The 27976-nt window shown below is 50.4% G+C and overlaps 1 protein-coding gene across 1 annotated transcript in view; it reads left to right on the forward strand.

Annotated features, from left to right (window-relative positions):
- PRICKLE2 (prickle planar cell polarity protein 2) overlaps nt 1-27976 on the forward strand; it is a 106403-nt gene that overhangs the window by 65325 nt on the left and 13102 nt on the right. The window contains exons 3-7 of the mRNA XM_086619075.1: nt 10064-10247; nt 21899-22012; nt 23769-23906; nt 24277-24480; nt 26135-26321. Coding sequence (XP_086475201.1) covers nt 10064-10247; nt 21899-22012; nt 23769-23906; nt 24277-24480; nt 26135-26321 — 827 coding nt within the window. The remainder of the gene's footprint in view (nt 1-10063; nt 10248-21898; nt 22013-23768; nt 23907-24276; nt 24481-26134; nt 26322-27976) is intronic.

Raw genomic sequence — 27976 nt, forward strand, 5'->3', positions numbered from 1 at the left:
CGGCTGAGCAACCCGCTGGATTTTTTCCTCCTGCGCTGCCGTTGTTGGTGGTAACAGGTAAGAAACCGCCTTTTGCCAGCGACTGCAAAGTTGTCGTGGATTTTTAGGAGGGATGGAAAGTAGAAGAGAGGAGGAGGAGGAATAAGCAGTGTTCCGTGGACGCGCGTAGCTGCGTGCTAACTTTGCTCACTGTGCTGATGGTGGGGAGCTGCGAGGGGAATGCATGTTTTTTCCCAGCTTTTGCCATTCTTGGTGTTTATGGATGTAGAAAGGTTAATTGTTAAAATGTATTTCTGCAGCTGCAGGAAGTTGGGGAGAAACGTTGATGCCACCGTAATGGATTTTTCATTTTAAAAATAGCCAGGAAGGCTCAGCTGGCTCTAAATAGGAATAAGTATTAAAAAATCCTCATTTCTCAGTGTTAATTTTATTGCTCTGGTAAATGTGGCTTCTGGAGCCTGGGTTCTCTTGGCATTTTCTGAGCAGACTGTGGGCAGGCTGGTGGTGTGGATGAGGACATTACTGTTCAGATGTTTATTGTGGTGGTTTTGCCTTCCTGAGGACAGAGAGTTTTAAAGTAATAATATTCCTGCATCCTCCTTTTTCACGCCAGAATGCCTAACTGTAAACCATCCTAGAACTGCAATCTGGGGTTTATGTTTTTCAAGGCAATCTTTTCAAGTCAAATTTCCTTTTTTTTTTTTTTTTTATTTTCCTATTCCTTGAAGGAACATTTTAAGCAGATGTGACACAGACATGACCTGTGACCATGGAAAGATTTTAATCCAGTTACTCTTTGGTTTGTAGTCATGATTCCTTGGCGGTGCTAAACACTGATTGAATCTTTTCAAGCCGGCGAGGATTAGCGCTGGACAGAATAATGCCAAAATAATTATTCGCACCAGATGCAGTGTCATCCTTTCAATTTTAGCTCTCTTATCTTGTAACTTATCTGACTTATTTTTATTCCGCTGTTATTCCACCTACTGTGGGAGCACTTATGTGTCTCACATCACTGCCTTGTATTTATAAGGGTGCCGGCTTGATCGTGCGATAAAGATTTGTAAAGTAAAACTATCCGCAGCTAACGAGATTATATTTTGCTTCGTATTTTAATCTTCTCCCGTCGCGTGTTTTCTACCAGCCAGATCCAGCTTAACAAAATGACCCAGCCTTGCTCACTTGCTGCTGGCAGACTTGCTCGGGCTTAGCCGGCACACACATGGATCGGGCTGGCAGTGATTGCTTTCATGAGCAAGTCAGTATTGCCTGTCTCGGGGGATGCCATCTAAGCCTCAACTTTTTGAAATAATTACAGTTTTCAGCCTAGCTCATCCTCTTCTGAGCATTTTGCCTATCAACCAGTTTTTTTCCTTTAGGACATACGGCCTGGGAGATGCTCAGATTGCAGCGTGTTTACTGCTGCCTGTGGTTTTTGCTTGTCATGCTGCAAATGCAAACTGGTAAAGTCCCTTAAAATAGCAACTACAGCCCCGGGGCAGATCACCGGAATCCGCTCTGCTGAGCCTGTCTGTCTGAGCCCAGTGCTGGAGAGATGGGCTGCGAGCCTGGAACAGGGTGGGGGAAAGAGAGGGGCAGGAAGGTAAATACTGCCTGTGAGGAGATCAGAGTTATGCAAACTTGAGAAGACAGTGAGGACCCATATGCTGAACAGAAACAGTCTTCTTCATGGAGAGCTGGTTTGGATGCAGAGGTAGAGCTTACATCTAGCTAGAACCTCAGGCTTGGAGGCAATTTTCCTCCTTCAGTTAAGCAGCAGAAAGAAACCCCCTGTGATACGGCTCTGCATCTCGTTAGGCTGAAAAGCCACTGAATGGTATAATTAAAAATCTGACAAGATAACCCTTGGGGTAGGACAGGGGCTTTGCAGCAGAGGTGCCCGTTGGCTCTTGGGTGGGGAGCGCTGCCGAACTCAGACCAGAGGGAGAGTTTGGCCAAGGTCCTGCTGCTGCCTGCTCCCTTCGCTGCCTCCTCTGCTCTGTCCTCACTGGCCAGGGACCCCACTGGGCTCTGGGGGCCTTGGGGTTGTCCTGCCATAGGGGACACCAAACTCCTCCCAGGTGTCCACAGCTCCTGAGTCTGCCCATCCCATGGCTCTCCCTGCCTTGCGAAATCACAAGATTGGCTTCAGCATTGTTTGCCCACCAGCTTCAGGGTTGTTATCGCCGTTAGTGAGCCTGTTCTTCTCTTCAACTTGGAAACCAGTGGTTTGCATTTCTTCCCTGTGACCAGGGAAAAATATGTGGTTGTTGTTATTTCTGTATGCTAAGAGTTGGACCTTTAAGAAGGGGAAGAAAAGCCCCTAACATAAACACGTCGAGATGAGTGGTAAGCCTGTGAGCTGGCAGGCTGCCTCCGTCGTCTTGGATGTGACAGAGCAGCCTGTTGAACACTTTTTCTTCTGGTAGCATTCCTGGGCAACAGGCTGGGGCTCACAGCACCTTATTTTTCCTCTTCTCTCTCCATCTTGCTTGATCTGCAGCTCACATGGGTATAGCACTTTGCCCACCTCTGTCTAACCTCTATTATGAAAAAAAAAAATACTGCATCTTCCGCAAAACATCTTGAGAGCTCCAAATAGAGAGTACTTCTGAGATCTGCCGAGTTATTAATATTCCTTAATTTAAACATCTCATCTTTATGCATCAGAATTTTCATGGTTCATGTCAGGGGTTGCAGCTCACGGGAGTAGCCTGGCAGTCTGGTTCAGGTCAGGAGGGTGTTTAAGCACCCTGGGGCTCTTACCCAGCTCACAAGGGGAAACTGGAGCCCGAGCGGGGACCTGTGTTCACTGCAGAGTGCTGGGGTGCACCTGGGCCCCCCAAAATAACCCATGATGCACCCCAGCTCCCCTGGTGTGATTAGCCACAGGTTGGAATGGTTGGTCATGTTTTATCATAGAGTCATATAGTCACAGAATGGTTTGGGTTGGAAGGGACCTTAAAAATCATCTAGTTCCATCCCCCCTGCCATGGGCAGGGACGCCTTCCACTACACCAGGTTGATCAAAGCCTCATCCAACCTGGCCTTGAACACTTCCAGGGATGAGGCATCCACAGCTTCTCTGGGCAACCTGTTCCAGTGCCTCACCACCCTCAGAGAAAAGAATTTCTTCCTTAGATCTAATCTAAATCTCCCGTCTTTCAGTTTAAAGCCATTGTCCCTTGTCCTATCACTACATGCCCTTGTAAAAAGTTTAATTCATCCTGCAGTGGTACTGATAGGGTCTGGGCATGGTTTGGGGCTGTGGTCTTGTTTCCTCATTTGCCTAAGAGGGCACCAAGACAGCCCAGATGAGGGATTTGGGGTTTTGTACATTGTGTCATGTTTTGTCCTAATTTCTTGGTCTCATCTGGAAGGAGCACAACCTGGTGCGCTGATGGTTGTTGTCTGCCATGTGATGCCTAAGACCACAGGCAGCAAAACTGGATGCTGCCCTGGGCTGTGCCATAGGGAAGCAGCGGTTTGCAGACAGGGCAGTGGGGACCCACAGGCAGATGTTCCACCGGCTTCTTGAATTGATGGTCCTGGTTCACCGTGAAGGCAGACCAGCTGGAAAATCCTCGGAGGCTGCTTTTGCTCATATTTGGCTGCAGCTAGCTATATTGAGGATAGTTCTCTTTTTTTTCTACTTTCTCTTAATTCAGCACGAATAACTCTTGCAATGGTAAAGGGTTTTTACAGAGTCTTAAAAATAAAATTAGTCTCCAGTCTGAAACCGAGCATGGACAAATTCAGCCAGAGAGGAACATTTTTCCAGGAGTGGAAATGGCGTTTGTAATAAAAGCTTCAACACCACCCTGGATACCTTTGCAATTGCTGCTGTTGGCACTGTGGAGGTCAGAGGGGATTAAAAATAAAGCACCACTGAAAATCTGACTTGCTTCGAGCAAATCAAGCAGGTAGAGAAGACATGTGGAAGATGGAGAAGAGTCTGACTTGCAACTCTTCCATCTTCTTGGTGTTTCCTCACCTACTGCAGACCTCCCTGAAGACGTGCAGCTATACGTGCTCCCCTGTGGCCACTGAGACTGAGAGGTGTTGCATCTATAGGAGTAGTTTGGTTGTTGGATTATTTCTCTCTTCCTTAGCTTCTCGGCATTACTGTGCTACCTGCTCTGTTGCTACCACCTGATGTTGATCTTTTAAGCCAACTGTCCCTACGGCATCTTGGGTCAAGTGAGCATTGTCCTCCCTTGGCCGTCCTTGCAAGCCACCAAGGGCACCTTGTCCTCAGACTTTCAATTGCTGCTATTGTAAATGCCCAGGTCTAATTCACCTCCTGCAGCCTCCTGCACCTCAGTGTGGCAGATAAAAGCTTTCACTAAGCTTCCTTTTCAACCCAGGTGACACAAGGTCTATGCAATTCATTCCCACTGATGTTTTCTTTTCTGACTGAAGTGACTCTGGAAGACCTGTGAAGTGGCAGAAACGCTTTGTCCAAAGAGATGCTACTTTGTCGCTGAGGTCCATGAGACAGCCCGCTGGGCTACTAGTAGCGTTTGGTTCAAAATATGGTGCTAGAGAAGTTGGCAATGGAGGCAGAGCTTCAGCTCCAACTGCATGTTTTGAGCACAAAAGCTTGGGACTCCTCTGATGAAGCTGATGTTCAGGGAGCCAAGGGAGAAGCCACGGCTGGGTGCTGCCTGTGGGTACTCCCGCACCTCAGCTTCCCCATCTGTGAAATGGGAGACTGGTGCTTGTACAGGAGAGGAGCCACCAGACTCTCCCTATCGCAGTGAAGGACTATGTTAATTTTTCAGTTTAGATAAATGTTTGCCTAGCCTGTGGGGTCTGGAGAAATGGGTCTGTGTAGCTGGAGCTCGCACAGGGTGGGAAGATGCCTCATTAGCTCTCAAATGAGGGGAGGAGATAACAGGCAGGGATATTAAGATGCCCTTGTTAAGAGGCTCAAGGGTCACATGAGCTGCCCCAAATCCTCAGCCTTTCCCATTTCTGAGAAGCTTTGTCATTTACTGACTGATGACTGACCCAGAAGCCTCATTGCAGTCAGAATGATGGCACAATGCTGGGAAAAAATCAGACTGCTGTATGTGTCTTAAGCCAAGCGGGAAGGGAATTGCCCCTTTGCTTTTACACATCCCATCCGAGCGGAGCAGACAATTGCTTTTTGAGGGATTCCCAATCTTGTATGTTAATGTGTGCACAAATGCATGCAAATCCTTTATTACGGAGCGCAGCAGAGGCATGGCATGGCCCGGCGCGGGCCATGGCATTCCTGCTCCTCACTTTGTCTGGAGACGGAACTGCTCCCTGATACAGCCCGTTTATTTCCATCCCAGAAGAAACAAGTGAGAAGCAGAGATAAGCAGCGCCAGGCGGTGATAAGGGCTGTTTGCCGAGTTCCTTCTTTATCCGAGAGGAATTCTAACATTTCTGCCACGATTTTAAATTCTGCCTTCGTTCTTGGTGCTGCCAGCAGCGGTTGACATCTTGCGCTGCCCTTTCTTAAAGTAGCCGCCTTGCTCAGTCCGGCCGGGCTTCGCTTCGGTGGCATTCACTGCATTAGGTCACGCAGCCGTGGCTGGACAGAAAGACCCCTGTGGCCAGGAGCTTCTCCTGCAGGCAGGGATCTTCTGCCCCACCAACCCCAGGGCAGTCCTGCCTGCACTGCCCAGCCCCCGGCACACGCAGGCTGTCCGCTGGGACAAGCCAGCTTGGCCGGCACCTTTGCTGGAGCTACACACCATTCGCAAGCACCCGCTTTGCCTCGGCTTCACGCTGCCCCCGGTGCCCCTTCCCTGCCTTTTTAGCTCTGTTGTTCTTCCCCAGCTTGGAGTTTTTCACAGCAGGGAGACCTTGGATCTCTTCAGGGAGCCGGGGGCACACTCATGGCTCTTTCCAGAGCCTCTTGCACAGCACTAGTGTTTCCAACGTGGTTGAGCTTATTGTTGGTGCCGCTGCTGTGGTGAAAGGGCTGCGGGAGGCTCCGGCGATGGCAGAGGCTGTGCTTTTCTAACCGCGGTGTACGCCGAGAGACTGCCTCGTCCCAGAGACCTCCCAGGTCAGCTGGGCTCACGTCGAGCTGTACGTCGGTGGAGCTGGGCTGGAAGCATGCTTCTGCATCCCAGGGGAGAGGAACTCGGGAGCCGGGTTCTCTGCTTGGTGTGTTGAGCCTTGTTTGCTTTGGATTCCCCTTGTGTGCCTGTTCTCATCCGCAGAGAGCAGAGGGCTGGCGGAGGGTGGTGGGTGCAGTTTGCACCGTCCCCCTGCACCCGGTGGGGATGTAACTGGGGAGGGCGGTTAGAGCCTCCTCTGAGGAGAGGAGCGGCTGCCGTGCCAAAAGCACCACGTAAAAGCGGCCATTGGGAAATAAAACACATCCATCTTGTAACTCCATCACATGAAGCGCTGGCCTTGAGTAGAATCAATTTTTCAATCTGTTCTTGAGGCATTGCTGCGTTTGTACCATGTGAAGTCAATTCGCGGCGGGCTCCTCTCCAGCTAAATCTGACACCAGGAAATGTTCTTTTTCTTCCCGTTTGCTTCCCACCGTCCCGGCCCCGCGGCAGGGCAGCTCCGTGTCCAGCTCCATGCCAAGCAGCCCGGCTGCCTGCTCCCCAGCCCGTGCCTCCGGCAGCAGCATGGCTGCTCGCCGCCTCCCTCTCTCCTCCTCTCCCTGTCCACAAGCTACAGCTGCTTAACAGCTCCTTTATGTACTCTCCGTGCGTGAAGCTGGTCATGCTGTCGGCTCTCCTTGCTTCCTTGGGAAGCTTGGCATCGCTGGGTTTCTCCCCACAAGCCATCAGCTCCTGGAGTCAAGTAACACTCCAGGATGTCCCCAGCTTTTAGCAGCAGCACCGAAATATCTCCAGCTGTGTCCTCCCTGATGCTGACTGCTTCTCTTAACCACCAGGGCAGGTAGTCCCCAGAGATGAGCTTGCAGACCCTTCTCTGGGGTGAGAGCAAGATGGAAAGACTCAGGAATGAAGACAGGATTTCTGGAGAGTGATTGGCATTAGTTTCTTCTTGCTTAAAAAAAACCAAAAAACAACCTGCCCGCGCTCTTCTCAAGTTGTGTGGGGATCCTTGGCTGCACAGGCAGCAGAAGTCGTCCTTGGTGAAGCTTTGGTGGTGGAGAAGTGAGGCTTGTGTCTGGCCAGAGCCAAGCTAACAGGTTTCCATTTGCAGGATGTGCCATTCCACCGGGGCTGCAGCATCCTTTCTATGGTAAGGTATGCGGCACGCCGATACGCTGAGCATCTCCCGGCTCCGCTGCTCTTCCCGCATTGATGACTAATGAGCCGTCCCTGGCGGGAGCCGCGGGCAGGCTGCCGGCCGCGGCCCTGCTCCTCTCCAACACCTACCAGCTCTCTGCCATAGCACCGGCACCCATGGCGCGCTGCTGCTCCGGTCATTGTGCCCAGTCGAGCACTGGCACGTGCATCGTCTCACCTCTTGGTGCTCTGCTTTGAGCACGGCGAGGGGGTTACTGCTTTTGCAATTTCATCTCGCATTTGAAATGTACATTTTTATATTAAGTTTTTACTACAGGGAATTATTTTTAATTATAGTGAGCTGGAAGACGATAAAATAAAGTTGAGTAAGTGAGACCTATGCGAAGAAGTCATGGTAACCATATCATAGGAGTGGAAAGACACTCCTAGGACACCCGGTATTGTTCCCATGAAACAACATATCCCAATGTAAAGAAAATAATTGTAATTAAAGCTGTTAATCTTCTTCTTTTAATGAGGGGAAAGGAGGAGAACTGAATATCTCAGGGGCAAGATCCTGAAGTTTGTACAGTTTGCCCAGGGAGGTGGCAGAAACCCCATGCCTGGAGATGCTCAATTTTTAATGGGGCAGAGTTTTTATACAGCCGGTTGTCTTGGCCTGGAGACATCACTGATGAGCAAACGGCCACCTGTGTCCTTTTCATCCTTTGGTTTTCTGACCAGGAGAAGCCACCTGCTAGTAGTACCCGCTTGCCTGGGATGGGACAGGAGTGAGGGTGGGTGTAAATGAGCTTCCCAAGCCAGTCTTTATACTCTGGGCTGTATGTGGGGTGAGCTGCAGAGTGGCGGTCACGTGGAGTGACCTGTGGGGTCTAATCAATCATACATCTTGCTTATTAACTCCTCAACACTGTGATTCAAAGTCCTCACGATGGCCTGATTTATCTCATTAAAAGCCACGATCTCTGACACTGTCCTGCGTTCTCCATCTCCTGGAGGGATGTGTCCGGAGTGGGTAGGAGGGCACAAACGTGCGGGCTGGCTTTTTCCCCATCGCAGCACTCGTGCTCCCGGCGTTGCTGCTATCCAAGCATGGACTGTTGGGTTCATCTCCTTGTGATTGATACCCTGAAAATTAAAATTTGGCTAAGAAGTCCTAAACTCCATTAGAACAACTATCTGCAATGCCAAATCCGGGGCTCTGGAGCTGTTAATTGTTCTGAGTGTCTTGTTGCATATTGAGCTGCTTCTAACTGTATCGTGAAACGAGATGGAAGCAGCAAAGAAACCAGCGGCTTTGCTGAGGCAGAGCCTCAGCCTGCCCCTCCACAGTAGCTGATTAATTAAAATATTCACATGAAAACGGTGCCTTGATTATTTTTTAAGGTGACGGCCGGAGGCGATGCCGACACTCTCCGCCTGGACGCAAACCAGACGCCGGGGGTGCGTGGGGGTCGCTGTGTGGTTTAGATCTGATGAAAGGCAGGAAATAGGAAAATCTGGCAAATCTCCCTGGCTTGACTTAACGGAGCCTCTTGACTTTTGCTAGAGTGCATTTTTTGTGCTGTAATGGCCAAGTGGAAATTTAGACTCGAATCTGGACCTGAGTGCTGGTATGCTTAGCTGGCTTGTACGCAGCGGTGAAAAAGCAGGAAAGGTGTTTGAAAATCCCAGCCCCCACTGTTTAACTGTTGCTGCCCTCTGAATTTCTTTGCTTTACCTCATAGCAGAGAAACCTGCAATGGCAACAATAACTTTTTCCTTGCCTTTTGTGTGGTACCTTATTGTTTCTGAGATGTCTCCCTTCTGCTACCCAAGTGAAACTATATCTCATTCCTCACAAGTCAGTGGCGTTTCATTCGTGCAAATTAATTCAGAATCCTGCGTGGTTACTTTAAAATAGATACCACTGTCCCATATTGTGGAAGAGCATTGCATTTTCAGAAATAGAAAGCAATTTATCAGTGTTTAACCTCTTTTTGTGGGGCTGGGGATGTTTTCAGCCATGTTAGTCCTTCACTCTTACCCCTGGCAAAGGGCTGTGATGTCCTAGCAGCCCTGCAGATAAATGCTCAGGTTCAAGCCCATGAAGAAAATCCCCCATGGACCACCAGCTGTGGGAACAGACCCTGAAAAGAAATGCTAAGAAGTGGTGTTTGCAGTGAATTAAGCTAATGGCTGTTAAATCTCAACCTGTGGGCTGTTCTTTCAGTGCTTTTCCCACCACCCCTCCACACCCCCCCCAGCTCCTGGGCAGCGTGCAAGCTGGTGTGCCGCCGAGCCGCGGCACGTGCCACTGAGCTGGGCGGTTAAGATGCCGTTGTAGTGTGACTGTGGTTTTTGTAGCCTTCCTTAATTTAATTTAGCTTTATATGTTCAGACTATAATCAATTTTTATGCTACTTTAATAAGCAAATTTATGCTATCAGCATGCTAAAGGGACTTGTCATTCACAGCTTGCCAGTCTATGCACCATTTTCTGTGTTAGCCAAGTGCTCAGCTGTCGTAAATTTGGTAACTGCTCGGCAATTACCAGCTGGCATGCCGATCCGCGCCAGGCGGGCGTGTGGCCCTTGCCTGTGCTGGCCCCTGGAAATACGTCTCGCGGTGGAGTAATGGGACGAGCAATCCCATATCCCCAGACATTGGGCAGTTGGACTCAGCTCCGTTGCCAAGTGCTGTTACAGCAAATATGGACTTTTATTTCCTCCTTGTGAGAGAGACAAATCCTGCGTTAGAAAATGCCTGAGCATAAAAAAAGGGACTGTCGGGAATCACTTTGCTTTCTTATTTGAAGTGCAACTCACCGGGACATTTCTTTTTCCTTTCTCCTCACTTTGCAGGAAGATTTGTCTTCACTGTAAGTGCTCCCAGGAAGAGCACATCGTAACAGTTATGCCTCTGGAGATGGAGAAGACTGTCACAAAGCTCATGTTTGACTTCCAGAGGAATTCGACTTCTGACGACGACTCAGGCTGTGCCTTGGAAGAATATGCATGGGTCCCCCCCGGCCTGAAGCCTGAGCAGGTAACGGTGACACCACCCAGTTGCCAGAAATAAATTGTTTTAATATGCTTTTTTGGAAAGAGTCACCCTGATTTTAATTCTAGGGGTGGGAGGACTTGTTGCATGTGACTGTTTCTGGGCGTGCTGTAGAGACTTTCAGAGACAGGTCTGGTCTGAACGCACAAACGAAGCAAAACAGGGATGCAATCCTTGCAGGACTTGTGGTTTTCTGCGTCTGTAGATGTAATTGGTAATTGAAAGGGGGGAAAAAAAATACTTCCGGGATGGAGTTTGTTGTGGTTGTGCAAGGGAACAGATATAGACTACTACTGTTTCATGGGAAAAAATAGTGGTGGGACTGCAGCGTTCTCCATTTTCTCCTGTTCTGCCTCCCTGGACCACGCTGCTCTGCGGTAAGGCCAGGGCAGACAGGCAAAGCTGGTAGATGACTCTGACAAACTCGCCAAAGTCTTTGAGGCTGGGTTTTTCAAGCTTGATGTTTGTGCCTTACTGGAAGGAACTGCTCAAATGAAGTTCAAGTCTCGGTGCAGGAATTGAAGAGGATGGATTAGACCTCAGCCTGCTGTCTGTGCAGAGCACACTCTGATTTCTGCTGCTTGCAGTTTACATGATTCGTTTGGTTTTTATGCTGATGTTTTACATGTTCAACTCAGAACTTAATTTGCAGAAGAGATTGCAAAATGAGCTTAGCCTTGATAATTGCTATGGCAATCATTTTAAACCATGTAAGGAGGCTGAGAGAGGGTGGAAAGCTTTCATTCTTACTGTCGTAGTTGCTGACCTTAAATACTGTGTTTTCTAGAGATTTTATTCAGAAGGCCTTAGGCATTTCCTGAAATATTTTGGCACCACCCATAGGCTGTAAATATTATCTGTCTGATTAGAGGAAATCCAGTTGTTTGGGTTTGGTTTTTTTTCCTTCTTCTTGTCTTTACGTGCCTGGCTCAGTGCTTGCTTGAAATTCCACAACACCGTGTGTTTCATTTGATGCCATCCAACCATGCAAATCAGGCAGCAACCTTGTTTTCCATTCACTTTCCTTATGTCAGAGGCTCCCTGTATGCCTCCCAGGAGGTACAAGACACCGCACATGGACAGATGCAGATGGTCCTGAGCTAGCTCTGCTAGTCCTGCGCGCTGTGGGTACGTGAACTAGTTGGGTTTCAGGAGTCCCGTTGGAGGACCATACCTGAGCTGGTGCCACCTGCTCTCAGCATTGCCTTCTGTCCAGGCATGTCGGTGGCTTCTGGAGCCCAAGCTGTCCCACAACACTGTAGCTTTATGTAGAAACACAGATATTTAGTGACAGGTGGCACCTGACCCGGTAGACATGGTCTCTGATGAGTAGAGCAATGGACAGCAATTGAAACCCAATTCCAGTATGGTGGTGACATATTCCAGAAGACCTGGATGCTTCTTTGATCCCTCAGGTGTTTTTAAGAAATAGTGTGCTGTCAGGGCGTTTGGCATGCTCAGGAGAAAACAAAAGTCTGTTAGCTCTAGCAGTAGGTGCTGACATCTCATGCGTTAACCAGGTTAATGTATTTTTAGGTTCTTCCAGCATCTGCTTCTTGCAGAGGTCATGGTTCTTCTCGGTATGAACACCCTCTTTCTAATTGCACTCCTCTGTCTGCGTTGCTGGGTCTTTTAGCAGATTTGCCACTTCAGACCTGTCTCTCATCACCATGGAGATGAAGAGCAGCCATAAGCAGAACCTAAGACAGGCACTGAAATCCTTCCAGCGTAGCTCATCTGCCAGGCCTTCCAGGGACCTTTCATGCGTCAGATAAGCCACCGAGGAGACAAAAGCAAGGTGTGACTTAGCAGGGCTGTGAAAGAGCCACAGTGCAAGGCTGGGGGTTGTCCCCGGGTGAAGAGCAGCACCCTGAATTTCTCCAGGAGTTACTGTGTGCCCAGGATGTTGCAGGGCTGGGAGATGCCCCCGGGTGCAGGAGGGCACGTTTGCCTCCCAAGGGGGTAGGAGGTACCTCCCCAGCAGCTTACTGGAGCAGTGCAAGGCTGCAGACAGATGTGTGGCTTTCTGGTCGATGAGTCAGGTGTGTGTACGTGATGTGGAGCCTCTGGAAGGCTGATGTCTGCTGTGGAGCAGCTGGTGGGCTCTGCTCTGCCTGAGGATGCTGCCATCAGGCTGGACTGAAAATACAGGTTTGCAGGCGGTGAATTTTTCTTTGCCTTCGGCTGTTTCACTATCGTATTTCTTTGACATGAAACAGATGAAATGAAACAACTTTTTCTGCAATATTCTACTTTATTAAAATCTCTACGCAGTGTATGAGCTGGGGAGCTAAGTGGTCCCCTGAAAGACTAATGCAGTTTTCTTATTATACTTGGACGGCAGCCTCCTACCTCGTATTCTTGGGAGACAGCGTTCACGTCTCACTCAACGTAGCAATTTACAGGATTTCAAGGGGGGAAGTTGGCCAACAAACATGACATCGGGTTTTGGCAGTTTCTTTAGGTCATTTCAGAATCTGGAGAGTCTCTTCAACCCATAGCTTAATATTTTAAATATAGCCTAAAGGGGAATCAACCCAAACCTACAAGGTCTCACTGAATTCCTGGACACTAATTCAGGCATCAGCTGGTCTGTGGTACATGTCAACTATGGGAAAATCATGTTGATTACTTAATGCCCACTACTGAAAAGAAAAAAACACGTTGGTCCAGTGTTCACAATAATGATCCAGACAATGCATTGAAAAGCAAAGCTGAAAGTTATCTGTTATATTATGGCTCGTCAGTGTGCAGGACCACAAAGTGCTTTACACAACAGCCATAAATACTATGTATTTCTAAATATGTTTATAACACAGGGATGAAGATGGTAATATCAAAAATGTTATAATACCAGTGCATAAATTATGGTAAAAATTCATCTGGAAAACTGGCTAAAATTTAGGACATCTCTGCTCAAGAAAGAGGAGTATAAACTGAAAGGAGACATGAAATGTTATTTTGTTGAGGAGCCCAGAGGAGCTTGGTTTGTTCAGCCTAGCAAATCGAAGGGTTATGATCACTGTCTATGCATAAGAGGAGGAAGAACAGTTACTCAAGCTCCAACTCTGGCACAAGAACATAGATACAAACTGGCTCTGAATGCGTTCAGGCAGGAAATTGGAATTGGTTTCAAACCATCAGAGGTGTAAGGCTCAGCGGCAACCTGCCAATGGGGAAAGCGATGGGTAAAAACCCAAGACTGAGCTCCATAAATTACAACGCGATTAGAAGATGTAGTTTCTTGTAATAGCAGTCAGCTACACAGGATGGCCAAGAGGCTCCTGTGGGCCTTAATCCCAATTGGATTGGACCTCGATGAGAAGTTGGTTTATGGCAGAAGAGGGACTTCTCTTCTGGAACATACAGATGGGAATAGGAGAGGTGGCTTTACAGGAGGCAAGGCAGAAGCTTAGGACATGGGCTTTGAGAAATACTCTTCCTCCCTGCCTGCCTTTGGATGGTTGGACAAAGAAGTAAGTGTGGAAGGCTTGAAATGGGCAGACACCAATAGAAATGTGTCCTCAGCAAAGCAAAATCCCAGACCGAGCCTGGCCGCGAAGACAGGGGAAGGCAATTTCGGGAGCCAGTTTGTCTGCTGGGGCTGGCAATCCGACAGCTGATCCTCCTTGCACTGACATAAGTTTGAGGGCAGATGCTTAAAAATAAGTACTTTTATGATGTGTTTTTCACATTTTTAGGCAGGGCATGTGAGTGCACAGCCTTGAATTCCTTGGGCTGTGGTTTGGAGAAATCCAAAGGGGTTATAACATGCCAGCTTGAATTTCTGAATACAAGGGATTGTTGAGGATTTCTGTCTTTATTGTGTCTCAATAATAGGAGCAGCTGGTTATGGGCATAGATTTCCAATTAAACAAAAGACGGGGCTCTACTTCAGCTGTGGTGCGGCTTTCTGCATGGCTCCAGCATGCCAACGTTCGAGACCCTTGTATATGCCATAAGAACTTAATTCCCGCTTGCTGTCAGCACAGTTGCTCTGATTGAGTTCCTTAAAAAGTTATGAAAATCTCATCTGAGCTAAACTTAGTAGCATGAAGATTTGGGGGACCATTCTCTAAAATGGCCATTAGAGCTTGGACCTCAAGAGCTTCGCAGCGTGGTGTGAAACTCATAGCTGTCATGGGGAATTTATTCAGGGACTAACATATGTGTCGATTCCTGTTCTGGATCTTTTGTGAGACCTATAGCAAGGGCTTGAGGCGTAAAAGCTCTGAGCTTCATCATTTACTTTCAGGTCACAAAGTGAGGAAGGAGAGCAGAGATGAACCTCCACTGAACATGCATTTACACCTTACCTAAAGATACCCACTTTCACCACCTTGGTGTGGTAGAATGTACGTTATCTGGGCCAGTCGTCTCTGGGGGACGTGTACCTCATTTCTGCCTGTGTGTCACAATCGAGTGCATTTTACCTTCTCGTCCTTTCTGGAGCCCTGTAAGTTCAGCAACTTGTTTCACCCCTCAGGAGACTGAAGTCTTGCGTGCAGCAAGGAAGGAACAAGACAGACCAAAGCAACCCTGTGCCTCAAGCCTGCATGCTAGTGGGGAGCAGATAAGCTAATTTATGGCCAGATAGGGGAAGGACAGAAGCCCCATGAAGAGCTCTACTTTCCTTGGTAGATCCTTAGAGCAGAGCATGCCGGATGGGGAGCTGAGGGCACTGAAGAGGAGCAGTAACTCATGTATACCGGTGCCAGAAGCTGTAGCCACCTCTAGCTCTGCCCCCTTGCATGCAGTAGTATTTTATCCAAAAGCTGCGTTTCAGCACATTTTAAAAAGCTCTCCAGTTTCACTTTGAGGTAGCGGTAAGTCCATCACCTCCCCGGTGAACTCTTTCAGTATCTAAATAGCCTGGCAGTTAGCGGCTCTTATTTCAAGGTTGGAGCTGTCTAAATCCAACCTCCAGGCATCGGACCGTGCCGAATGCTTGCCAGCCAGATGGAGCAGCAATCCTCCACATCAAAGAAACGCTTTTTCCGTGTGTGATGCCTGTGCAGCCTGACTTGGGGGCAGCTGGAGTGGCTTAGGAGGTCTTGGAGCTATTCCTTCTGCTCTGGAGCAGAGCGGATGGAGGAGGTGTGAGTGCATCCCGTGCTGCAAAAGAAAAAAAAAAGCGAGGCAAAACCACGTGTCTGAGCTTTTGCTCCATTTTTGTATCCTGGGGGATTTGCTTGATCGTTGTGAGCCGATGGGAGCTGTTAGAATTATTTAATCCTTGAACAATCTTGTTATCAGGGAGGAAATCAGCTGCTTTGGGTGGACCACAGAAACAAACCCATTCACCTGATGGGGTTTGCTTGGTTCGCAAATTTGAATTAGCTGTGTGGCAGGCAGCAGAGGTAAGAGGCTGGGGAGGAGCAGGGAGTGGAAAAGAAAACAGAGAAAACGCAGAAAACAGAGAAATCCCAGATTACACAATACAAACTAGTCCTGGAGCTTTATTCCAGCATACCATTACAGCTTTTCCTTGTTGCAGCGTTGATCTAGTACGGTACCCCGTGCCTTATAAATACAAGAGCGTTTCAAGTGGCAGACCCAGGGCAATTATCAGCTATGATCAATGCAGCAGATGATGGTTGTAATTGCTGGTGCTCCAGGGGACTTGGAGCGGTGTGAGCACGGCTCTGCCGGTCAGTACCTCGCAGCACAAAGACCACTCGCAGATGCTTTTGAAAGTGCTGTTTCTGGTTCCTTTTAATCCAAATTCGATTTCTGCTTAGAAAAGAAAAATCATGGCATGTGCTTTCACGAGACTAAAACTCGTGGATGTACGGCCTTCATTCAAATGTTCTTCTTTGATGCCAGCAGGAAGCAATGTTTCCGCAGGATCTCTTGCAGACCAAGAACTGCTCCAAAGGCTTGGCAAGAATGGATGTCGTTCTCAACTGGTGAGCAGCAATGCTCAAACGACCCGGCTGCCGTTAGCTGTGGGAGAGAAGCGCCCGGAGAGTCACGGAGCATGCCAGAACAAATAGCACTTAGGAAAATGATTTTTTCTTTGTTCCCTGCCTTTGTCCTTGCGACTCGGGAGCGGGTTTCCGAGAGCAAACCCAGCATCGCGGGGCGTCGGGCGATCCGGCGCCGGGGATTGCATCTGCCTCCCATTGCTGTGTGCCGGCACATAGGCACGTTCACGGATCTTGGGGTGATACGGGTCTTTTCCCAGTCAGGGCTGTGGGGTCTCGGGGGTCCCCAGCTCCCTCCCGGGCTGCATGCCTGGCTCCATCCCCGCGCTTGGCAGACCCAGGCAGCAGTTCCCACTCTCCTCTCCATTTTGAAGCATCTGGCCTTGCTGCAAGGATTGTTTTGCTTCAAGAAATAAATAAGTGCTTTGTGTCCTAATGGCCTCGGAAAGGGAGGACGTGACAGACTTGGTCCAAAGCACACGGAACCCGTTTTCCAGTTTCACACGTGCTGTCATCTGCGGCGCCCATGTGTGAGCCTACGTGTACAAGCGCTTGCAACGTTCTGCAGACACATTGAGAGGGTTATTTGCATGTGGCTTCTCGGGGGGGTTTTTGCCCCTTTACTTTTCCAAAGGAGACCAGCAGGAATGAGAGAAATACAGAAGACACCAGATTGGTTTCTCTGTTGATTTTAAGTGCTTGATGTAAAAGATCATTCAATGCCTGACCTGCGATTAGAAGCCAGTGCTGGGGAGGAGCGGGCGAGCCGCAGGAGCAGCCATGCTCGCCTGGGCCAGCACAGGCTTGTCGGAGCCACTGGCCGCCTTCCTCCCGCTGCAGCCAAAGCTCGTGGGAGCTCACACACAGCGAGCCGGGAGACAGGGCCACGAGCAAGTGTCCACGCACACGTGCACTGGCAGCCATGGCTCCACACACCAGTGCACTGGCAGCTCCCTGCGCCGGTGCGGTACGTCCCCGGGTGGCACAGGGTGGGTTACTGGGGCTGCGGGACCCCTGGTGTGGTCCCAGGGGAAACGATGCTCTCCTGGGCACGGGGGCACGTTGGAGAATGGCGATATGCCTGGAGTTTCAACAGGCTCTGCTGTATGTGATTGTTTAGCAGTGGCTGACCCACCAAGGTCCCCTTTTTGGGGATATCTGTGTACAGGCCAGCACGTACTGCCCTTGCAGGGCTCTTTGCAAAAGCCTCGCAGTCCGTTTTGCAGTTTGTTTCGTGAAAGCCAGGCAGGATTGCCCGGCTGGATGTGCCGGAGCTGTTACGGCTGAGCAAGTCGGCACCCATCAGCCGAGCGCGCCAGGACACCGCGTGCTCCTTTGTAGTCTGTCCCAGTGGTACAGTCATCCCAAACAGCCCGGTTTGGTGGGTGCTTTCAGTAGTACTCCCAAACACTGCTTCCCAACAGCAATTCATGGCGTAAGAAACATGATGTTTCCCCTCCGCCTCCTGTAATTCATTGATCAAAGAGATCTTTCAGCAATGGCTTAAATTCACAGGTTGTTTGCAAACTTTTCCTTCTAGGAGAAGGTGTAGGACTTTGACCACAAAGGTGCTGGCGTGAGTTTTGTCTTTGGTCACTCCTTGGACCAGGAGAGGCTGCAGTTCTGCCTTTATTTAGTGGGGACAGGAAGGTTTGTAAACTGTCAGAGTTAAACTGGAAACACACCCCAAACCTAGGAAAACTGCAGAACACAAAGGCATTTATAAACTAATGTAATTACCTTCCTCAGTGCCTTTGAATAAAGTTGGCTCCACTTTAAAGGCTTTTTCCTACTCTTCTTTTACATCATGTTCTTTCCTTTCTCCTGGTTTCTTTCTTTTTTAATTTGTCTTCTCCTCAGTGCCCTCCCCTTCTAGCTCCCAGCAGCTGATAATTTCCAAAATTACTATCAGTTTTTGTTAGCCAAACTTGGCGTTTGGACGTTTTCCTTTTGAAGGTGAGAAGAGCACCCTGGGAAGATGGATGTCTGCTGCACCAGGTTCTCACGGCCTGTCCAAGTGCCTGGGAGACCTCCCTGGGGCAGGATGGGGCTTGCCCGGCTGGCCAGCGTGCCACGGCACTGAGCACCCACAGCTGGCCTGGCTTCCAGCGCACTGGCCAGCCCATCCCCATGGCATCAGGGCTCCTGACGTTGTCTGAAGCCTAATTTTAACTCAGCCTGATGTTTTCCATATTCCTCTGGTATTTCTCCCAGCCAGCTGTGAGCAGAGGTCAGAGCAAAGACGGACAAGTGGGGAAACTGAGGGCAAAACCCAGCCTGGCCCCGCACATGGCTCATGTGTGCTAATGATGCTTGTTAGGATAATCACGGGCAGAGCAGATCTGTTGTGAGAGGAGAAATAGCAGGATGCGGAGCGGCTGTGTTGTATGGCAGCAGTATTTAATAATAAAACAGTTAATGATAGCACATGATTTAAAAGAGATACGTTATCCATCCTGTGTCGTTGTCCCATGCTGCTTTCCTTATCTGGATGCAGCTCATGTTGCAAAGCCCAGAAGGTCAGTGAGGAGCCGTCTGCTGGTGCCTGGGGGGTCTGGATCAGGCCCTTTGGCCGCAGTGGCCCTGCAAGGCTCTCTAGCTACAGAGCCTTGTGCGTGCTTCGAACTGGAGCTGGACGGAGGAGAAGTTATTTTCACTGAAAACAGTGACCTTTTGTACAAAAGCAAAGTGCAGACTGAGCAGTTTTAGTTTTTCCAGTGAGTTAACGTTTTCTGCAGGCCTTTTCTCTGAAAAGCCAAATTTATCTGAAAATCCCCTGTGAAAATCCTGTGCCAGCCCAACCACCGGCCACTCGCTCATGGGGTGGGAAGTGCTGTCGGTGACCGGCTGAGCACAGAGGCAGGGGACACTGCCAGTCTGTGACCCTGTCCCTCCTGGGCTCAGCTGTCCTCTCTGGGAAGCCAGGCACATCCCACAGGGAATCAGCGATGGATAAGACAGTGTATTTGCACAAGCCTGGATTAACGTCAGCCCAGGCAAGGGACGTCTTTCTGCTCTCTGCCTGCACTCCAGCTGGACCTTTCGGGATAGGAGTGATGCCCCAGGTGAAAGGATCAAACCTGGGTCAGGTTTGTCCCAGGAGGGATGGTGGGTGAGAAGGCAACAGCGGAGGAAGCCATCAACAGGCGTAAGGAAAAGGTTTTCTCCCCTTGAGATGTCCCGCAGGCACTGGGCAAGGACTGGCAGCTCCATCTCCTCCACGAGCACCCCTGCAGAAGGTCCCCTTGGCTGATGTGGATCCAAAACAAACCCTTTCGGGTTATTTCAGGCAACAGAACACAGGTTGGAACCTGTTATATTTATTTTGTTTTGCTCTTCAAACCAAATTGCCCATCCCTGCTGAGCTATGTTGCTGGTGCAATGGGAGCCAGTTCCCGTGGACCTGCTGAGACTAAATGGAAAACTTCCCAACGGAAGCAGAAGCGGAGCTGGGCACGTACATCCCGCTGCGTCAGGCTCCGGGAAGGCAGCACCTGGGCTGCCGAAGGAAAAACTCACATCCCTGCTTTTTGCCCAGGGTGAGCATCTTACAGCTCTTGCTTTAGGGACCAGAGCAGCCTGATGGAATTTGGCGGCTCTTCAAAAAAAAAAAAGTCATTTCTAGTCTCTGCCAACTTCAAGGTCTCAGTGGGCAAAAAGAAACTTCATTGAAAGAAAAAAAAAAAACAAAACCCAAACCAACCAACCAACCTGAGTGCAGGGGAAAGCAAGCAGCCCGTCCACACGTGGGGGATTTGGCTGGGAGAAGTCCGCAGGCATCTGCACCGGCCGGGACGGTGCGGCATGGCAGCACGGTAGCCTGGCAGCCTGGTAAGAGGTACGGCAGCCAGGACATCGCCGGGGGATTTTCAGCTGCGAGCTCTGCTGCAGACCAGCTGCATGAACTCAGGGAGCTCGTTTAACGTCGTTGTGCTGCGTAGAGTCCTCTCCCGTGCATATATTTGCTACCTTGTGTAGCATGTCGTAAGAATTTCGGTGTTTTTTATGTGGTTTGATGTCCCTGGATGAAGGATGCTCTATAAATGCAAAGTAAGTATTCTAATGTACATCGTTTGTTTTCTTTTTAACGTAACAAAATCCTTAGCAGCCTTTCTTTCTTTGACAGTTTCCATAGCTGGTGGGTCTGTTTCTGCTGTGCCTTAGCAAAACAAATTTAGGGTTTTGCAGTGGCATATGTTCAGAATGTTCCTCAGCTTCTTGACCCGAGCAGTTCTCTTGTCATCAGCACTGCAGAGTTTCGGGTGGAAATCTGCTAAAAATCTCCCTTTCCACAAAACCTGATGACGGGAAAGGTGGATGTTAGGGTCGGTTTGGGGAGGAACCGTAAATTGAGAAGAGCGTTTGCAAGCGCTGGAGCAGCTCTGCTGGCAGGTGGCTCTGAATGAGACTGGAGAGTGGGCTGAATACAGAGTAATTCTTCCTGAATAATGCCTGTTTTGGATATTTATTCTGGGACAAAAAGTGGTTTCTTCCTGTTGAGGGTAACTCCCCGTATGAAGCAACCCCAGCAGCCTGCGAGCTCTCCTGCCAGCCAGCCCCGTTACCGGCCTCCACGTCCCCATCCCTCCTGGTGACCTGTGGTAGCTTGTCATCCCACAGACACCATGGGGTTGTGCGGGCAGGGGGAGTTCCCTGGGGAGAGCCAGCCCAGGTGCTGCTTTCTAGGCCAAAGCCCAAAACATACAGCGAGGGAAGAAGGTGATCAGAAGCGAGTGCACAGCAGGTGTGGTTTGGGAAAAGCCCTGTTAAAGCTGCTGGCAGCGCAGCCACTCTGAAACAAATTGCTGTAGTGTCAGAGCCAAGGGGGCATCTCAGGGGCTTTGTCCCAACACGGCAAAGGCAGGAAGCCGTATGCACCAGGAAAACGGTTTGCATCTCTCTAGATGAGTGCGCATTTAAGGAAACCATTCAGCCCCCTGCTCCTGCCCGAGCGTCCAGAAGCATCCAAGGCAGCAGAGACTCCCAATCCCAGCCGAGTAGTGAAAGCTTTCCCTTACCTTTACCTCCTCCTGCTTCTTCCCAAGCCATTCAACAGTGCTGTGGCCATTTCGGAGCCGATCCTCAGCCAGTGAGTCCCATCCCAGTGCTCAGCCCGGCCCTTCAGTGCATGTCCCAGGTGTGGCAGTCGGAGGAGAGACGCTGGGGTTCGGGGTGTGCTTCCTCTCTGGGCTGCCACTGGGCTCCTCCAGCGCCAGGGCACGCCGTGCCCCACCGCACTGCCTTGTTACGGGCTGATTTTAATTACACGCTCCGAGACGAAAGAGAAAAACCAAGCCTTCCAACAGATTTTTATCTGCTGTTTACTTCCCCAAGTTGCTGCAGAAAAAAGCCCGGAGGGTTTTGATGGAGGTGGAGGCTGAGATAGCCAGCAACACGGAGGCTGCCGGGGCACAGCCTTTTTAGCCTCCCCTGCCGAGGCAGGTGCTGACACATCCCCGCAGCCGGTGAAACATGCTCACGCTATGGAGGCTGACTGAGCAAACGGTAATGAGCTCCGCCGCCTCGCCGGGGCTGCCACCCCTCTTTCTCGACAGAGAAAAGGCAGTAAAGCCAAAGCAGCGCCTGGCTGCGTTTCCCTGCGTGAGATCGTTGGGAAGACCCAGCGGCCTCTGGCTTTGGGGGTGGCTGCGGGGGGGGGCACGGGCTTGGATCAGGAGCCCCACTGCAGTCCCCTCTCTTGCTCCATAGGTGCACCAGTACTACAGCTGCCTGCCCGAGGACAAGGTCCCCTACGTCAACAGCCCGGGAGAAAAATCTCGCATAAAGCAGCTTTTGCATCAGCTGCCGCCGCACGACAATGAGGTTAGTAACCGAAAAGCATCCTTGGGCACCCGTCGGGGCTGTGGGTTGGGAGGGGATGCATCTCTTGGAGTTGCTCGTGGGAAGCATGGCTGGTCCTTTCTCAGCCCTTTCTGCTTCTCGGGGGATTTACTCAGAGTTTGATTATGTTGCTGTTTTAAGTGCCATGTTTGCTCCCTGCTTGGATTGCGTTGGAAGTGGGGAGTTGTTTGTTTCTAAAGTTAAAATTTTTTTAATCATCTTTCTTCAGTGCTCTGAAATACAAGCGCTTTCTTCAGCCCTCGGAAGCAAAAGCCACATTAAAAGCGGCTTGAAACGCTATTGAGATCAGCTAGAGCCAGATCCAAGGTTGCAAAAGCCTTTTCTCAAGTGCTGCTTCCGACTCACCTTGGGAGCGGGAGCGTGTGTGCCAAGGAGGGGTTTCACTCGGGCTGAGCCTCGCGAGCTCGGAGAGCCCGGCAAGGCGGAGGTTGAGCCAAGGCCGATCAGAGCAAATAAACCTTCTTGTGTCTCACAAGAAGGATGTGGGGCAGCGAAAAGGGTCCTCCTGTTCTCACCAGTGAGAACATTGGCTTCTGGTAGCCCGCAAAATTTCCCTGTGTAAACAAAAAAAACATTATTTTCATGCTGCTTTCTGAAGAAGCCGCTCTGGAAAATGCGCACAGGTAACTTGTTTGATCTGGATCAGATTTTAATGAGTTTGCCTGTGTGTGGCTGGCTGCCATGGGCACAGCGCAGCGCTGCCAGTGCCGGAGCGTCTCCGTGCACCGGGCAGGGGCTTCTTCCCCTGCGCCCTCGGGCCCCAACCTGCCTGCCTGCCTTCCCTGGCTGCCGCTGAAAACCCACGGCCTCCAACAGCTGAAAAAGCCAAAAATAAATACACATGAACGCTGCTACTGCAGCCTGTGCTGCTGCAAGCTGGAGGCACGAGTCTGCATATATTTTCTGCAAATTGGCAGATTTTGCATCCCCTTTCCTCTCGTGCTCGGTTTTGCTTCATTGAAAATTCAAGGTGTGTTGGTTACTCACACGAATAATCCTGCTGGGCTCCACGAGCCCACTCTCCAAAGCAACGAAGGCTGGATTGAGCACTGGTGCTACCTGTCGTCACCTTGGCTCTTCAGTCATGTTCTCTGTTGAGATGCAACCAGCTAAGAGCTAAGCCTGCAGCGTGAAAACAGCCAGGAAAGCCTCAGAGTTTCGTAAGCTTCGGGGAAAATGTGTCATTCGTTGTTTATATCCTTTGATTTTACCTATTTCCTTAGCAAACACAGAGGTTTTGCAAACGTGCAGACTTGACTCTATGCTGGAAGAATAATTGGAGTTCCCAAATAGCCAGACCTCCCTCATTTACACAGGGAAAGCAGGCTGTGCTCTAGAAATGCCAGTAAAACGTTTAGAAGCTGCTGTAAGGCCTGTGCCCTAAGGAGACTGATGGAGAAAACAGAAAAACCATCAGTCTGTTCGCTGGGTTTGGGGAGGACTCTGAGGACCCGACTTTTAAGGCGTTCCTAGAAACCTCGCATCCGAAGACGAACCTTCCTCCTGCTCTTTCTTCTCATCTCTACCTGCTGACATTTTGTCCAAGCCCCGGGCTGGCTGCAGCCCAGACAGCCGCGTTTCTCCAGCCTGCCCTGAGCCCCAGGCAGCGTCCGTGTGCGTAACCCTCGTGCAGAGGATGGCAGAGCGCGCGGGACGGTGGCTCGCTGCCTGGGGAGCCACGGCCACCCCAACACCGAGCATCGCTTCTGGTTTTTAGGTTCGCTATTGCAATTCTTTGGATGAGGAGGAGAAGAGGGAGCTCAAACTCTTCAGCAACCAAAGGAAGAGGGAAAATTTAGGCAGAGGCAATGTCCGACCGTTCCCCGTAACCATGACAGGAGCCATCTGCGAGCAGGTGGGTAGCGGCTGATGAGCTGGCGTGAGTGAGGTGGCTTTTTAATCACCAAAGTTAAGCGAAGCTCATAGGGGCAGCACCCACCCTGTGGCCCCCACCAGCCATGAGCACTGGGATCCATCAGGGCGCGTGCTGAGGGCACCCCGCAATGTTTGATGTGGAGCAGTCCCTTCAGCTCCTGGCCTCGTGCCGGGGGGAAGCTGTTAATTGGTGATATCCTGGCCATAAAACAGGGAGGAAAAGAGATTAGGAGACAGCAGAAAGGAGTTGTGAATTAGGACCTTCTGCTGCTGCGGCTGTGGGAGCAGGTGGCTGGCGCTGGGCGGCCGTGGGCTCGCCGGCCCCCCACAAACGCTGGCTTTTCTGACAGTGCGGCGGCCAGATCAACGGAGGGGACATGGCTGTCTTCGCCTCACGAGCTGGGCACGGCGTTTGCTGGCACCCTCCCTGCTTCATCTGCAGCGTCTGCAATGAGCTGCTGGTCGACCTGATCTACTTCTACCAAGACGGGAAGATCTACTGCGGCCGGCACCACGCCGAGTGCCTCAAGCCCCGCTGCGCTGCCTGCGACGAGGTAAGAGCCGGCTCGCCCTGGCTCCTGCCATGGGTGCCCATGGGGATGGAATGAGAGGGTTTCCCTTCCCACCTGGATGGTATTTCCCCTCTGTCCACCCTGACCTCTGCACAGAGGCATGCATGCGAAATACGATGGTTGGGCTTTGCCAAGAGTCCATGCAAGCTTTTCCTGGGGTTTCAGGTGAGCATCTCGGGGATTTTTAGGTGCAGTCTGCCTCGGGCTGTTCTAGGAGAGATCCTTGTCTACATGCAGGGAGCTGCTGGGTCTTTCCGTGAACGTTTCTGATGATTTTAGTCCAGCCATGTGTGGTGGTCCTCCCTTCTCCTCTGTCTCCCCAGAAGAAGCCTCTGGTGGGATGAGTGCTGTGTTTCCTACAAGATGCTACTGTTTGAGTACACACCGAGCTGAAACAGGCTTTAAGAGAGGAGATTAGCAGGCTATGGGAAGCTGAACAAATGGAACACAAAACGAATATAGAAAACCGTACAGAGTCGCCTCTGAGCATTTCTCAAGTGTCAATCTCTGTTTAAAAGGCTGGTGAAGGAAATTGTTCTGGCTTTTAAAGTTATGAAAACCATAGTGTGGAAAAACATTTGTACTATAAAATACCACGTCCCATCTATGCAAGTGTGTAATAGTAGAAATCCAAGGCTATATGCACTTCAAATATAAAGAACATTGACGTATGTATCCAATTAAATTTGTAATGTTACCAGTAAAAAAACAATTCCCAACCATTTGCCTGGCCCTATTTCCTTGTGGCTTAGGCTGGGTAATTTTTTTTCATGTATTTTTTGTCCTTGCAAATTCTCATACAAGTGTTTCATTCAGCTCCATGTTTAACACACACTTCTTCTCCTGAAATGTCCGGCAATAATTTCAAGAAAGGATAACTCAGGGGTAAGAGGAACTGCAGGGGAAAAGATTTTGGTGTGACCTGTGCCAGGGCAGAGAGCCAGGGAGCCGAGCTGGGCCACTGCTTGCTCCCGCAGCTTGGCTTTGGGGGTGGAGACAAAGAAAGATGAAGAAAGCATCTGCTGGAACCATTTCAGGTGGCTGTTTCACCAGCCCACTCCTAACAGCACTCTGTGCCTCAGTTTCCCTACTGGAATAACGACCACTGTTGTCTTTGTAAGCACACAGGCTGGGGTAGAGGCGGTGGTGAGGAGCCAGGAAGCTCCGTCTTCTCTCCCCTCCGGAGAGCTGCCACTTCTTCTGTGTTTCCGCTCCTTCTTTGTACTCGGGTCCCTGTTTCAGAGACGGGTAAATGTGTTTTAGTAAGCATCTGCTCTGTTCTTCAAAAGTCCACCAGATCGATAGGTTGTATATAAGCGTGTTTATTACCCTGATCGACCCCTCCTGCTGATGGATGTGCTTACCAGCACGTTACTGCCAGCTCTCCCTTAACGCTTTGTAGTCCCTGCACTAACGCGACCCTGAGGTATCTGGATTTTAATGGATTTCCTTCCAAAGATGGAAACGGGAATTTCCTTTGCAAGATGGAGAGGTTAGCTGTCAAATTTGGAGGTTATATGAGCACAGGGGCACAGCTGCTGTGCAGGGGCAGGAGACATGAAGGTTGGTGCCTGCGTCCCAGGTCCCCTCTCTGACCGATTCTGCTCCACGTTTGTCTTTCCCCCCGCCCCAACAGATCATTTTTGCCGACGAATGCACTGAGGCCGAAGGGCGGCACTGGCACATGAAGCACTTCTGCTGCTTTGAATGTGAGACAGTGCTGGGGGGGCAGAGGTACATCATGAAGGACGGCAGACCCTACTGCTGCAGCTGCTTCGAGTCCCTCTACGCCGAGTACTGCGACACCTGCGCCCAGCACATCGGTACGTGCCGCCAGCCCGGGGCCGACGCGCTGCGGGAGGGGAACCGGGCAAACACCACCTTGGAAGGTTGTTTCTGGCAACAAGGGCTGTTGCATTGCGTCTTTGACAACGGCTTGGGACTGCTCATGCCCCTCTTGCGTCTTGCCAAGGAGCTAGCACAGTAATTGGTTTGGTTAAGCCACTGCTTATCCCTTTTTGTGGTCAGAGAGGGGAGGACTATCAGAGAGCAACCTCGGGAGCTGTTGCCACTAGTGGAAGCTTTCTCTGACCTAACGTAACACACGTTTTCTTCCTTTTAAATCTTGTTTTCCTGTAAACAGCCTGACTCTTCAACTTGCAGATTCTCCCCAGCCAAGCCTGCCGAAGGATTAGACGAGTTAATGAGCTGCCGACAGGAAAGATGCTTGTTCATTAGGCATCATTGCTGTTTATGTTTGCCTTTTTTAATCAACCTGCAGGTAGATGTTCTCAGACAGAAAGAAATAATGCATCAGAGTCAATCTATGTTTCTAGAACAGTGATTTAAAATATACTTTATTCTGTTGGGGGATGGTGAGCCGGGTGGGCTGGGAAGCCGCTCGCTGCTCTCTCCAATCCTGTTTGCCCCTTGGCTGAGCGCTTGCACGTGCGGGCGGGCGGGCAGGCAGCCCTTTCTTTGTCCATGGAGGTGAGCTCATGTGTTCAAATCATTCGTAGGCTGCAGGGAAAGAAAAAAACAAACCATTTTGCTCTTGTGCAGCAGCCAGATGGCATGGGAGGGAAAGACTCAGGGCTTCAGCGGAGCGCTCGGAGGACGTGTTTGCTGTGACCTGCAGCACATCCTTCCCAAAAGCTCAGCTGCCGGAGTGGTGAAGAAGCAGGTGTTAACGCTTCTTGTGTGCTCCCTTCTCTCCTGCTTCCCCCATCTGCTGTTCTCCCCTCCATCCATCTGTCCGGACCTTGCCAATGCCCAGGTTTTTGGGGCAAAGTGCCTGTTTTGGTGGATATCTGCACATTTCTAGCAAAGGAGGGACTGCAGCCATTTTGCTGCAAGTTGCTCGTAGTAGTTACTGAGCATCGTGCTTAAGAGCCACATAAATCAGAGGTAAGCGCGTACTTGAGACTCGTAAGGCTTGGGTTGGGTAGCTGAGGACAGAGTCAGGAGACTGTTCTCTTCCTCTGCGAGATGTCTTTGGGGCACTGGGAAAGGAGCTGATAAAATCCCACCCACCGCCTCGTCTCTCTTCTGTCCACTCCAGTCCATACATAAAAACATTTTGCTCATTAAAAAGGAAGGAAAAAAGCCCGATTACACTAAAGCAACTTTGGCTGGAAATAAAATGGACTGTTAACGTACTGTTTGTTTGTAAATTATCCGCCCCCCCGCCAGCGACACGGCTGTGGTGGGCGTGCAAGCACGTGCTGTGCACACGTGCAGCGTGGCACCCCGCCGTGCTGCCCAGCCCATGCCCTGCTCTGCAGTTTCTCCGGTAACAGGGCCTTTCACCATGAACGGCAGCTTAAACGGGCAGATAAACGTTATAATCGAGAGCTCGGCAGCTTTGCTCGTGGCGCTGACCGAGAGCGACTTGCATGCAGCAGTCATGGCTCCCATGGCTCTGGCTGGTGCCTGCGAGCAGCCCCGGGGTCTCGCTGGCGGGGGACAGGCTCTCTGC

This window comes from Tauraco erythrolophus, chromosome 12 (assembly GCF_009769465.1).
Source record: "Tauraco erythrolophus isolate bTauEry1 chromosome 12, bTauEry1.pri, whole genome shotgun sequence".
Classification (NCBI taxonomy): Eukaryota; Metazoa; Chordata; class Aves; order Musophagiformes; family Musophagidae; genus Tauraco; species Tauraco erythrolophus.